Source organism: Colossoma macropomum, unplaced genomic scaffold (genome assembly GCF_904425465.1).
Source record: "Colossoma macropomum unplaced genomic scaffold, Colossoma_macropomum, whole genome shotgun sequence".
Lineage (NCBI taxonomy): Eukaryota > Metazoa > Chordata > Actinopteri > Characiformes > Serrasalmidae > Colossoma > Colossoma macropomum.
In genome coordinates this window covers 25,493,194-25,507,956 of record NW_023494806.1, presented here as the reverse complement: position 1 = coordinate 25,507,956, position 14,763 = coordinate 25,493,194, and the positions used below count along the sequence as shown (strand labels likewise).

The 14,763-nt window shown below is 38.4% G+C and overlaps 1 protein-coding gene across 1 annotated transcript in view; it reads left to right on the top strand.

Annotated features, from left to right (window-relative positions):
- The window catches only part of wdfy3 (WD repeat and FYVE domain containing 3), a 115,156-nt gene that overhangs the window by 24,976 nt on the left and 75,417 nt on the right, over positions 1-14,763 (top strand). The window contains 6 exon segments of the mRNA XM_036598960.1: positions 1,547-1,740; positions 2,573-3,030; positions 4,777-4,860; positions 7,645-7,711; positions 7,713-7,817; positions 11,174-11,388. Of these exon segments, the coding sequence (XP_036454853.1) occupies positions 1,547-1,740; positions 2,573-3,030; positions 4,777-4,860; positions 7,645-7,711; positions 7,713-7,817; positions 11,174-11,388 (1,123 nt within the window).

Here is a 14,763-nt window from a genome sequence, read left to right as displayed (position 1 = left end):
TACTGCTGACAAACAACTCTAAAACAGCACAGCCTGTTTGCATTGGGGTTACGTAAATAGCAGTGCACCAGTTTTGCTGACAAACTGTCCAAACCCGACATATCCCCCCTTCCCCACTCTCTCTTTCTCTTGCTGTTGCTGTTGGTGAGTGAAAGAGGAAATGGAGTAGCGAGTTGAGATTCAGGCTGACCTTCTGGTTTTGGTCTTGCTGTCACTTCCACTCAGCTGACTGGGTTTCTGCGTATGGAATAAGATGTCAAGTTCTCTGGAAAAACATTATTTATTTATTTATTTATTTGTTTGTTTTGTTTTTTTTGTACTGTAGCTCTATTGAAGTTTCTGCATCCATGTCTTATGTGTCCTTCTCTCATTTTTATTCTGCTTCACTCTCCCTCTTTGCTAGTTCATCTTCCTCTCCTTCCTTCCTCCTGCCTTTTCTCTCTGTCTTCCTTTTTTTCTTTCCCCTTGCTCTTTTTTCTGTAATTGCCTCTACCATTCCTCTCTGCCCCCTTGCCTTCTGATTTTATTACTCTCTCTCTATCTCTTACTCCCTGTGAAACATCTCTCGTAAACCTTACTGTCTGGCTCTGGAGATGCAGGTGCTGAGTAAGGTTTCTGATAGAAGTAGCTCATTTACATGATAAGGCCAAAAGTAAAATTAAGCATACAGCCATGCTGTTTCCATACTCAAATGTTCAGTCACTGATAGTTTCCATCTATCGCATTTGTGAAGTTGGACGATTATAATTTATTTACTATCAGTTTGCTTTTGACAAGTTTTCTTTTTTGAGAGGCAGCAAACACGACCGATAATATTGTCAATTAACGATGGCAAGGGGGAACATTGCACCCAATTACTTAAGTCTAGTGGGTCACACCAAACAGCTCAGTTACTTTCAATTGACATACAATGACATACAATACAATGACATGCAATGGTCATAAGATGTCACCCTTCCAACAAGTACATTCCTTGAATTTCTGCATTGCCTAGAGCTGCCCCAGTCAGCTGTAAGTGTTGTTACTGTGGAGTGAAAAAGTCTAGGAGCAAAGTAAGCCACACATGGTCACAGACTTGCCTCACTAAAGCTTTTGTAGCTGAATGGAAACGAATCCCTGCAGCCATGCTCCAAAATCTCAGAAGATGCCTCTTGTATTTAATTTCCCATGCACCTTTTTCTTCTAGATTAATGACATCTGCAAGTTATCATTAGTGGACAGTAGGTCTACTATATACTATATTGCTAAATGATGGTAGTCCATTAGTGGACAACAAAAAATATCTTGTTAACATAAAACAGCTACTTCGGGTATATTTTGTGAAACTCAGCTTCATCTTTACGAGGTGTCTTCCTTGCTATGAAGAGCATGTTTTGCCTAAAAAATGATTTGACAGTTTTCTTTTCCAAACTATTGTTAAAAGTTCAAGGGGAAATGATTTGGCCCAAAATCTTTTGGGGAGCCCCTATCGCTGGTGGATAGAGTAAAGTGTGCTATTAATGTTTTGTCAGGTCACTAGTTGAGCTCTCCTGCTCCTGTTTCTCAGGTTTGTTTCGGGAATTCGGCGGTGCCCGCTGCGTACACAACATTGTAAAGTACCGGCAGTGTCGAGAACACGCCCTGATGATTATCCAGCAGCTGGTGCTGTCGCCCTCCGGAGACGATGACATGGGCACACTGCTGGGCCTAATGCACTCCGCCCCCTCCACAGAGCTGCAGCTCAAAACTGATATACTGCGGGTGAGGAACACACACACACACACACACACACACACACACACACACACACACACACACACTTCATCGCAGTTTTCCATTGATGTTTTACTAAAGCAAATGTAATGTAATGCCCTTGTTGTCCTAATCTCGGTAGGGACGTGCATTGCAGTTAAACCTGAAGACATTAATTGATACATTTTAAAACAAAAATAATAATAATAAGTAAAAGACTCTAAAAGGTGCAGGCTACTGTGTGTGTGTGTGTGTGTGTGTGTGTGTGCATATATATACATATATACATACATACATACATCATCTAAACCGCTTATCCTTCTGGGTTGCGGTGGGGTGCTGGAGCCTATCCCAGCTGTCATTGGGCAGAAGGCAGGATACACCCTGGACAGGTTGCCAGTCCATCGCAGGGCTATATATATATATATATATATATATATATATATATATTATATATATATATATTATATATATATGTATGTGTATATGTGTGTGTGTGTGTGTGTGTGTGTGTGTATATATTTATATGTATGTGTATATATGTGTGTGTGTGTGTATATGTGTATGTATATATATATATATATATATATATATATATATATATATATATGTCTATATATATATATATATATATATAGTTTTTTTTTGTTTATATATTTATGTATATGTGTAGCAAGCTCAGGTCACAAAATGTTTGTATTTGGGGAAAATTGTGTAATTTAAGGGTTTTTTTTGCCTATTGGGTTACTCTGCAATTGGCCTTAATGACCATAAAATCCTGTTAGAGAGTAGTCTTTTTAATTTTTAAAAAATTTACTTTGTTATTTTTTAATTTTTTCAGGCGCTTCTCGCCGTCCTCCGTGAGAGCCACCGCACGCGTACTGTTTTCCGCAAAGTGGGTGGTTTCGTGTACGTGACCTCGCTGCTGGTAGCTATGGAACGCTCGCTGGGCTCGCAGCTGACTGGTGGCTGGGAGAAGGTCAATCAGAACCAGGTCTTCGAGCTCCTGCACACCGTCTTCTGCACACTGACGGCCGCCATGCGCTACGAACCGGCCAACTCGCATTTCTTCCGCAACGAGATCCAGTACGAGAAGCTGGCCGATGCCGTGCGTCTGCTGGGCTGCTTCTGTGACGCCAAGAAGCTGGTGCCGGCCACCGCTTTCCCCTCAAATGCCCAGCCTTTCCAGAGGCTGCTGGAGGATGAGGTGGTTCCTGCAGAAAGTGTCAGCCCTGCGCTCAAGCACTGCAGCAAACTCTTCATCTACCTGTACAAGATGGCCACAGACTCCTTTGACAGGTCAGGATCTACTGGGGTTTGTTTTTGTGTTGACAGAAATTAAGGAGTTGGAGTGTCTGACACTTTGTTGTTGTAAATTAAGCTGTCACTGCTTTGACCATGTGTCCTGATTTGTAACGTTCCCATTTAGGCCCTGACAAAGTTGTTAAGGCGAGAATTTACTAAAAAATCTAATTTAAACAGTTTTCCCCTTACATCCAAGACGGTTTGGAGCTATAAGGCTAATGTAGCTAACAAGTCATGGAAGCTTTTAGCTCACCAGTTAGCAAATTGCATACCTAAATCATCACACACTTGCCTCAAACTGCGTAGAATTATTTTGTAATGTCAAATAAATTTGCTAATGTGGTTTCTGGCATTGTATAGCATACAATTATCTTTGAAAACAAGGACAAAAGTATGTTGTTTAGCTTTTATAGTACATACTGTCTCAAAAATCAGTTTGGGATTAATTAAGAACTGGTTTCTGAGGCTGTGCTGATTTAACGAATTTACTTTGAACAATGCCTGTTGTACTATGTAATTATCCAATGCATCTAAACTTCCATTATATGTTACTAGGGATGCACAATTGTGACTTTTTCTGGTTGAATCTAATTCCATTATAGCTAAATTGGTTTGTTGATTGATTTGTAACATAGCCGATTTTTATTATAACCTTTTTATTTCTTTTCAAACTTAAAGCTCACACTGAGGGCTAAATGAACATATTTACTCTTTAAATGGGTCAAATTGGCATTTTACATTGTTAAACAAAAAATGTATTGTTTGCATAATAACATCAGGTGCTACATAAGAAGTAAGAGGCAGCTGGCTATTTAGCACATGAGAATTATGTTGTGATATTTGGTACAGGTATAGAGCAGCGTTCAAATACAGTGTGAGTGCGCTTTACCTAATTTATGTCAGAATTGCAACACAGACCAGCCAAAATAATAAATTGATGATTTCAGATTGTGTCTTTGGAGTAAAAAATTTCCTGATTCCGATCATGCGTTCTTTCCTCATTAGCTACATCAGCCTCTTTTCTCCAGTGAAAAATAAAAAAAAATGCTAACTTTGGGCACCAAACTTGTCTTATCGGATTGATTTAATTTAAGGTAAGGGGAAAATTGTATAAATATAATCGTCCTCCTGTATCTTAAGGCCACTTTGTGTTACCATTTTTGATTTTCAAGCTTTTTTTTATTTGGTGTTTTGCTTTATGAATCCTTTTTTGTCTCTTCTTCTCCCCTGGAAACCTCTTGATGCAATCTGCAAAGTGAGGCTCTATATTTATGGTGCAGGACAGTGATTTTTTTCTCAATGAATAGGCGCTATTCAGTTCTAAGTAATATGAAGATCCAGTTGCTGTACTGGTGCTTTGGGCTTTGGCCATTTCCTGGAAGCGTGTGAGTGTGTGTGTGTGTGTGTTTGTGTGTCAGTGTCAGACTTGCATGTGCTGTAGCTGCTCCTCTCTCAGTATTAATAAGCCTATGTGCTTTGCTCTAAGCTCTCTTTTCAGCTTGAACTAACTGCGTCCCTCCTGTTATTCTTCTCTCTCTCCTCTCCCTCTACCTCTCCTGAAACCCATGGCATCACCTGGCTGCACATGCGGGATGTGTGTTTGTGTATGGCTTCACCCGGCTGTGTGTGGGGATTTGAATGGTGGTGGGTTCGTGTGTGTGTGTGTGTGTGTGTGTGTGCGTGTGTGTGCGTGTGTGTGTGTGCGTGTGTGTGTGTGCGTGTGTGTGTGTGTGTGTGTAGTCGTGCGGAGCAGGTACCCCCCTGCCTGACTCACGAGACCTCGCTCCCCTCTCCTTGGGGCACGCCAGCACTCACCAGGAAGAGGTACTGCGCTCTGCAGTTTTCTGTTCTCCTCTCGCTTTACCCCCTTCAACCACTCTCACTCTCTCACTCTCATCTCCCCATATCGCTCTCTCTGTAGCTCGTTTAAGGGCTGTCCCCGTCCTTTTTTGACAAAAAAGCCAACTAATCATCACCCAATCCCTCTACCCTCCAAAAAGGCAAATAAAGAAATAACATAAATGATATCAGTTTAAAATTGGATTAAAATTAGTTTGCATCTGGCTTGGCCTGCTACAATTTAGCATGACAGCGCTTTACACACTTTATATGTTTAGATGCAAAGCCCCTTATGGTCCTGGCTTGTAACTCATTCACTCATGTTTAGGAGGAAAAAGATTTTCCACAAGGGGTTGACGTATGCCTAAAATTAGGTCTGTGACGGTCAAGAAATTTTAGCGCAGCTAATTAAAGTAGAGTCTTTTTTTTTGTGCAGCTATTAAAGTAGAGTCTAAAGCAGTTCTGTTGGCTTATTAACCATTTTCTTTCCTAGCGCTTTACTTAGCAAGATTAACAAGAAATAATAGATTGTTCTGTAGTGAGTAACGAGTGTCTACAATTTCACAGTCAACTGGAGCTTACATTTTTCTCTTAAAGCTATGAAAATGTGAGGGGAAAAACTCTTGTTCTACAAGCACACATGTTAAGTTAGCATTAGCTATGCTGGCTACCAAGTTAACAAAAAACTTGCCCCGTTGTTGTAGCGCACAGTTAAAAGTAAGAACTAGAAAAAAAAAAGGATTTATTTTATTTACATTTATTTGGCTCAAACTAACTAATGAATTTTTGTGGACTGGATACCCAGCTATCCTGAAATGCCACAATATTTTTGAAAATTATTAAAAATTAGACACTTGAATGGATTGAGCTCAACTTTTTGAAGGTTGCATTTTTTTTGCTTATTTCAAGTACCTCTTTGAAAATAAAAAAAAAAACCTGCAGATCTCAAAAAATGTGTGTTATAGCACCCAGTGCTGACAGGTTAAGGTGCCTTTACTTTCATGAGTAGCGGGTCTGGTTTGACACCTGTGTACCTGGTTAAGTTAAGGCCTTTGGTCACTGCTGTGGAAGTCTTTGCAGCAGAGAAATATAATAAAAGCCTTTGGTGCTTAGAACCCTGACAAGTGCAGTTAGTCAGCTGACAGGATCTTGGTCAACCAAAGCCTTATATGAGTGGAAGTTTCAGGGAGGTCCCAGGGTGATTTTATTGCCATCCAGATTGGCCATGTCAGTGTTTCTCTCCCTCTTCCGCTGAGTTCCAGGCCAAATTACCTACTGTTTTTCACTGAACTCAGTGGTGCACCATGTTTATCCTATTTGGATACACATCTCCATGTTTTTTCAGGCAGATGTCGTCTTGCGCTGATACTTGCGCAGACTGGTATTTGATCTCCTTGGGTGCATATTAGAGATCTTCCCCACTAGAAACTTGCTCAATTTTATTGCTGTTCTCTGAGGGGAAAATTGTTTTCAGATGTCTCTGTGATGAATAAACCCAATCCGAATAGGGTGCAGGAGCACTACATGTGATTAGTCTACCAGCCAACTCGGAGGGGATGGTCCGAATCTCGTCCCTGCAATTGTGCCTGCTTTTATTTATTTCTTCATACACAAGTAACATGTGCTGCGTTCCTGACCATGTGGAAACTGGCAAGTTTTAGACCTCTAAGTGGGTAAAAATCCATTTGAACATACCTCCAGTTTGTTCAGAATTTCCCAAGAACTCCGACTTCTCTTCATGACCTAGTTTCGACATGGTGGTGTCTGTAGAACAAGAAGTAATAGCATACTTTAAGCTTTTCAAACAGGTGGATTTTTGATCAAACCTTTTTCGGCACTGTATAAATGTTGAATGGCGATAGCCTACATCCACTTTCAAAATTAAGGAAAAACTAACTAGATAGCTCTTAAATTTAAATGTAAATACTTTTTAAGAGATTTTAATACGCAGCACACAGCAGCTAAACAAGTGCTAACTTACTGTCAGTGATCTTTTTTTCCGACCATAAACAGCTGAAACTGCATGAATGCTTTTAAGTGGGAAGTAGGAGATTTCCAAGTTAGAAAATTCAGGGCTCCCAGTTGTCATGAACACAGCTATAGATCTCTGCTCCTTTCCTTGATCTTTTATCTCTCTTTTTTCCCCTCCCTTCTCTATGTGTGTGCCCCCACCTCAGCTGCCTTGTCAAGCTGTTCTGCTGGCCCCTAAGCTTGCAGTTGCAAAAAAAAAAATCCTTTCAAGCATTTCTGCTGACAGCCTTTTTAAGCCCCTGCTTTTTTCCCACATCTCTTTGGAGACTTTTGATCAGTAATTAATGTTGCGTCAAGGCCGGTCTTTAATTGACCTGAGTCAAACAGAATCCCTGTTCCTGTGGATTCTTCTAAGGGTGTAAATTTATGCATAAATATATATATGGACTACAACTGCCTCCAGATCACACATTTATTAACAAAAAGCCAGTTTAATTCCAACCATGTTTCTACTGCTGATGTAGAAGTGAACAGGGTTTTTTGTTTTGCTACTGTCTGATACTGTACTGTACATCCTGATTTTTCCAACAACAACTTTTACACTAAATTAGCTCAATGTGAAGAGAATGTTACTTCGCATTTGTAAAATTATGTCCTAACAAGATGCTTTTATATTTATACAGCATTAGAATGATCCCCATCTGAGCAGACATAAGAAACTTACAATGTTGATCTCTGATTCCAAATGCCTGAGATACGGCTGGCAATGGCCTTGTGTGCTAACCTTTCTCTTGGCAGACATGGCTACCACGGTTCCTCTGCCTCGGCTCCAGTCAAAGTCATCACTGACTTAAAGCTCCACCTAGGGGAACCCCTCTCAGCACTCCTCAGACCCTGTCGTCATTCACCCAGGGGCTGTTCTGGCCATGTTGGACCTCCTAGCCTCTGTCAGCTCAGACACCCAGCCTGAGGTACGAGCACCTCCATTGTCTGCGCTGCTTTAATGTTGAGCTGTGAGATTTTAGTCTTCAGTTTTCTTAATGTGACTACTGTTACAGGTGGAATGCTTCCAATAATCAACATTCATTTTATGCATATAGTTTATGCAGTCTCTATATTGCTGACCATTTGTTGCTCTAGTCTTGTGTCTTATAAGTTAAACCCTTATTTTGAGTCCTTGTTTGCTACCTCACGTGCAAACTCTGCAAACTTTAGTTTTCTTCTTTTAATTTTACCCTATTCCATTGTGTTTCTGTAGGTATACTGTTTACACAGTAGGAACAAACAAAATGCTAATGTGTCTAACAGCAAAAGAAAGTTAACTAGAATAATTGCTGTAATGCTATCTTCACATGCTAATCAGATGGCCCTATTTACCAATAATGAATTTGTAATTATGTAGCCTTTGTCATCTTTGTAGTCAAAAAACAAAAAAGGGTGAGTTTATTTGGTAAACACTCTGCTAATGTTATCTAGTTAGCTAGCCTGATATATTTTAGAAGCTTCCTAACATTTTCTGTGTTCTAAAATATGGGAAAACAAGAAAATGGCATCATTTAGAGTAACTACTAAAATTAAGGTGCTTTTAAAACGATAAATAATTGCCCACCGTTGGCCACTTAAACCATTCTTACCTTTGCCGCGACGAAATGGTTAAAGGGTCATTTTACACCTACTTAATTAGGACCTGTCCGATCACATCATGGATTTCCATGAAAAAGTTAAAGGAAAACTCAAGGCTGTGCTCCAATCAGTTTTTGTATATGAGTGAATTTTAAAGTTTGCCTCATCAGGTTCTAAATTGCGTCTTAAATATTGAGTTTAACTTCTCACAGAATAACTGAATGGTAGAAACACAACAGTAGAAATAATATTTTACTTAACTTGAACCAGTTTCGTGTTCATACGTTTTCACAGTATGTTTATTGTAACGATGTGCTTATGAACTTCTGTGTCAGTTTGGATTTATGTGATATTCCTACTTTTCTAGCATTGAATTTTTCTGTGCAATATTTGAAGGTACATAAGTTCAAATAGGCCATTTTGATGCTATATTTTCTCAAAAGGAACCAGTCTAATAACGCGTGCTATGACTCATGAATTACACACAACTTGATTAAAAAGTGTAAATAGAAACTGTAAATAGGAAAACACAGGTTTGGTAGAAATCTAGAAATACTACATGAACCCAAACTTTAGAAAAAATAATTTTGGAAACTGACAAAACTGACATTTCAGTAATTAAGTATTGCATAATCTGACATAAAAATACATCCTTAATAACATGAAGCTAGTTTGTATTATTGTTAGTGTTCAGCCATTCTCAGTCATACTCAATATTTAAAATGTTGTTTAGAGTGTGATATGGTAAACTTTAAGGATAAATAACTTAAACTACTTTGAAACTTTGAACGTTTTCATGAATTAAATTTGTGTTTGTGCTTCTTTTTGTTACCAGACAGGTGAGTAAAAGTGAAATGATCAGTAACAAAGTTCTAAAGCCCACACTCGCACTTGATGTGAGCGAAAGTGCAAATTTTAGTTCAGGAATTTGTGTTTATGTTAAAACCAGACAGCAGATGAAGACCACCAAGTGCAGAGAAGTGCTAATAGCTTGTTTTCATAGCCTGTTAGGTAACTTTTATTGTTAGCATTGTTAGCATCGACAACCTTTTTTATGTTCCTTTATTCAGTTTAGCACCATTAAGCTGTATTCACGCAAGTTAGCGAGCTGTCATTTTCACTATGACATTCTATGTTTAAATAGAACTAAATGCTGCTTTTAGTGTGTTTGAATCAAAACAGATGTTCTTAAAACAAATTAATTCTTTGGCTACATGCAATCCTTATCATCATGTCCTCATAGATGCACTTTGACGTTGCTGCTGTGCGACTGTACATTGGTGTGTTGACAGAAATTTCAGATGATCTCTCTAGAAGAATCTTGTCTTTCTGTTCCCTCTAATGTTCTTTTCTTTATTTCCTGTCAAATTGGTTGTTTTAACAACCTCTGGAAACTTCCTCATGGCCTTCCCTTCAAACCTTCCAAAATGATATCATTTCCTTGCAAGACCAAAAAAAAGAAACCCAACAACTTTGCAGTCTTTTTAAAAGCTTTGTTGGGAACAAAGCTGCCTGACTTCACACTTCAGGCTTACTGCCAAGATGAATCACACTGTAAATTCCAAGCTAAATTTACCTCAGAGCTGTACTGGCAGGTTCAGATGTACAGTTTGAGCCACATTAATCACTGAATGGCATCACTGCAGCTGTGACTGTGATATGAGGCCTAAAAGGAAAATGTTAAGCTGATTCATTTAATGAAAACCTTTAATGAAATTTGTAGGATGTTCATTTTATGATGACAAAAATAACAGATTATAGATGCTTTATATACATTTCTGCTCAACGACCACCAGAGACCACCATCTCATTTATTTAATATCACATCGCAATGGCCTTGAAAGGAACAATTTTAAAGATTTTTAGTCTAAAAGTTTCCAAAATTAACTAAAATGATCAACGGAATGAAGAAATAACAGTTTTAACAAGAAGACATCTGTTTACTGTGTTGCAGAGATATTTGGCCACTTTAGGCATATACTTAAATGCTTACCATGAACAAAAAATCATTAAATTATTAATTGAAAGTTATTACAAGTTATTTATATTATTATTATTAAATTTCATGAACATGACCAGGTTGAACTGCGTGATATTGGAGGTATAAGGCCGACATAGCTAACGAGTAAAGGAAATATTTAGCTTCCATGTAGTAATAATTTCCCTAAAATGTAAGAGAATTTTGAGTTAAAAAAAATGTAATAAACCCTAATGATGTAATAACTTGCGCAATAATATGTTACATTGTCTTGACTGGTAATGTAATCATGTTTTTACTGATACCTTATTACATTATTGGAGTTTGGTACATTTTCAGGTTGACTTTACGTAATAATTACATTATTGGGTGTTATTACATTATTGGGTTCTTCATGCAAGTTAGCATCATGAAAATTGTAATATTGTCATTCAGTATCCGAAACCACATAAGCAAATCTGTTTGAGATTACAGCCCAGTGTAGTCTGAGGCATCTGTTTGAGGATGTAGATATGCAGTTTTCATGGTGCCTCTAATAGTGTTAAATGTTCTTTATATTCTGAAATTACTCTGATTTGTCACTAGCTTTTTGTGGGATTTTGTGATCTCAGGTGGCAGAAATCAATATAACGAAAACATTTTAATGCTGTTTGTTTAGCCTTGGAGGCTTGAGAGCTAAAATCTTAATTCAACAGTTTACCTGCCACCTGTCCTCTCCTTCCTCAGCATGCGCTGGACCTGCAGCTAGCGGTGGCGAACATCCTGCAGGTGCTGGTGCACTCCGAGCGGAATCAGCAGATCCTGTGTGAAGCGGGCCTGCACTCCCGTCTCCTGCAGCGCTGCAGCTGTGCCATGGGGGACGAGGACCATCCACTTCACCCACCGCTGCAGAGGATGTTCGAGCGGCTGGCCTCACAGGCCCTGCAGCCCATGGTGCTCCGGTGAGTCTCAGCTGTGCTAACATGGCATCAGATTACTTTTTTACTCAAATACAGTGATGACACCTTCAGTTGAATAGGGATTCAACAAATAGTCAACAACATTAGATACATTCAGTAATTAAAATATTTGAATAACCCACACCTTTACCACTTTTATGAACCCTGGCACTTCTGTGGGGAAACTAATGTTCATGAAATAGTAGCTTCTCTAGCCAAATAGTAGCTTCTCAACAGTAGCACGCAGCTGCCAGCTCTGCACACCAGAGTTTCTTACTTCTCTGGATTGCATGCTAGCTAGGTAGCAGTCTCTCAGTTCAGTTTATTACCATGATAAAACAAGAGCGTGCCGGTTAGGGACCTGTCCAGAGCTGTAGGAAAGTTATTGAGACTACACCGCCCATTAAAGCCAATGTGACTGAGTTTGGCGCGAGCTCCATTAAAAAGTGCTTTTGAGACACGAGTTCAGCAGAAAGTTGTTTTCCTTTTTAGGACACTAATAATAATAATAATTAAACCAACACTAAAATGAAATAAAAACTTGATACTTTTATATTAGTTAAGAAAATTAAACAAGTCTTTTCTTGTCAAATATTTAAATATTTAAGATAATGTTTAATAGAATATTAGAAAATATTTGATAGTTGCAGGCCTTGTTTTGAAGTGTGGTTCTACAAGCATCAGGGAATTCAGTTTGGATCCAAACAATGTCATAATAAATAATGCTCATTTATCAGGTGGGATTAGCAATAGCTAGGCTGTCACATACAGTGCCATTTAAAGATTTGGACACTTGTAGCCTATGGTTTTCATAACACTTTTTATTTAATGGCTTATGCTTAAATACTTCAAATTTATTTCTGCAACAGATGTTATATAGTGTCAAAATGTCAATTGTCAAATAGTGAAGTTCATGCTTTAATTTAATACATTTTTGAACTACATAATTCCAACGTTACATTATTCTTAAATGCTAAAGATGGAACAAAGAAAGACCCTTTTATGAGTAGGTGTGCCCAAACTTGTTGCTGGTACTGCACATACAGTAAGCAGGAAAAAAAACATGGATACGATATTTTACTTTAAAATAAGTAATATGTTGTTTGTCGCAAATGTTATATTGCTGAATATATCGTCAGTGTTAGTGGTACTGTTGTAATTAAGTTGCTGCTGTTCACATGACTGATTTTATGGCTTCTCATAGAATAGAAGGTGACCTCTGTTACAGCCCCAGTTTTCTAGCAGTGAACTGATGTACAGCTTCATGGAACCATACAGCTGTCTACTAGCAGTAACTAATTCTCCTGTTAATTGGGACTTTAATGTCTTCAGTTGTTTTAAACCTAATGAGCTCTTCAGCCCAAACCAATGAAGTGAAATCACTTTCTCCTTAGCAAACTCCTCCACAGTGTAAATGATTTGGATCATTATGCAGTTTTTTAATGTACGATTCTTGAACAGTTTTATTTGTTGCACCTAAGACCTGATGAGACGGATTGTTAAACATTAGTTCTGCTACTGTGGATCCCTCAGGGTTAGATTTTATCATTATTTGACTTGACTTGTAAATAAAATCCTGCCACCACATGCAAGATTGCCTGATTTATCCAAACAGAGCCCTAGCAGTGAAATCTCAGCACTCTGCCAGTCCTTCACATTAAAAGAAAATGATCAAATTCGGCAGGTCTCCATATTATTCGAAGTTCTCTGTGGGTAGTCTCTAAGAAGTGCGGAGCCAGATTAGCGTTTTCAATTTTCCGCATGGCTGGTCAGCTGTGATGAAGTATGCAGACTCTGCTAGCAAATGACAGCAGTTTTGTGTATCTGTGTGGTGTCTACATCCCTATGCTAGGGTTCAGACAGAGGGCTGTCCTTTGGACTTCAGTGTTCCCTCTCTGGGGGACAAAAGGAACGGAAAACAAAAGACCTTTACAAAGCATGATACAACCATGGCTGAAGGTTTTCTGTCCTTGGATCAGTCATTCTAATTAGGAGATTCCTTTACATTTAAAGAAACATCCCATGGCACAGTGTAACGTTATGTAAATAATTCAGGCAACATTACCTAAGCATTTTTAAATTAATGCCCTTTAACTTGATGCTAGGGCTGTAGTACTCAAGTCCAATCTTGAGTCCAGACTCAAGACTTTTTTTTTTTTTTATCGTCTCTGACTTGTTTTGGGCTCGGTAATATTTGTACTCAGACCAAGTTCAAATACCACTTCTTTTTTTTTAACTATCACCAATGTGTGCTGACTCAAGCAGCTCAGGGGTTAAACTGTGCCAGCGCAAACTACAGTGAAGCTTCAGCAGCTTTGGTTCCTCTCAACTGCTTAGTCTTGCTTTAGACTTTGTCTTGACTCAGTCTCACTCTCATTTGGACTTGGTCTTTAACTTGATGTCATTGCTAAATAAGTACATTGCTAAAGATACAGAATAAATACAGACATATCAGTAATGAAATATAAATAAATGTAAATTTGTACAGGACTAAAATTAGCAGTACTGTTTTAGTGCAAGAAAAATAATACAAACCATACAGCACTGATTAGTAGGGATGCACTAATATGGGAATTCTGGCCTGATGCTGTTATCTGATATCTAATATTTTTTACAGATATATGTGAATGTTGAGGCCAATACATATTCATATATTTAAGATGTAGAAACATGCTAAATCCACCTGGATAGCGTTACAAAGAAGTGTACTATTTATTTTAGAGAGTAAACGTTTAGTAGCTTAACGCCTCCAAGTTATCTCTCGCCTTTTTTTCGATTGTGGGGATTCGTCCCATCTTTTTATTTACAATTATCTGCTGACACTGACATGATTTTGATACAGTTCTTCATCCGTAATAACTAGAATATGTAAAAGATGAAACATCAAGCAAATAGGTCCACTAAAAGTTAATAGTACTGTTACAATGCAAGGAAGTAAAACAAAGCAAAGACAGCCAGCGAGTTCTGTCAAATTTGGTCAGACTTCTATGGCACAAACTACACTTGGCATTAACATGCGTACAGGTACAAGTGTGAACAGGGTCTAATATTCTTGTAGATACGTTGTGATCTGATCACCCAAACCCACTCTTATACCAGAGTATACCATCCACTCTTAGACCAGAGTATAAGAGTGGAGTGGCAAACATTTCTGCTTCTCACTCAAAGTGTTCTCTGCTCCAGATTTTCTGTTTCCCACTCTTTACTGACGCATCAGAGGAAACCCGCTTCATGTCCACGTCATATGATCCATTCTCTGTGATATTTATTTAATGCCTGTAATGAATGGATGAGGCACTATGCACTTCATTTCATAAATTATTTAATTTGTGGCAGTTATTAAACAACAACAAAAAACACAGTAAACCGTAAAACACA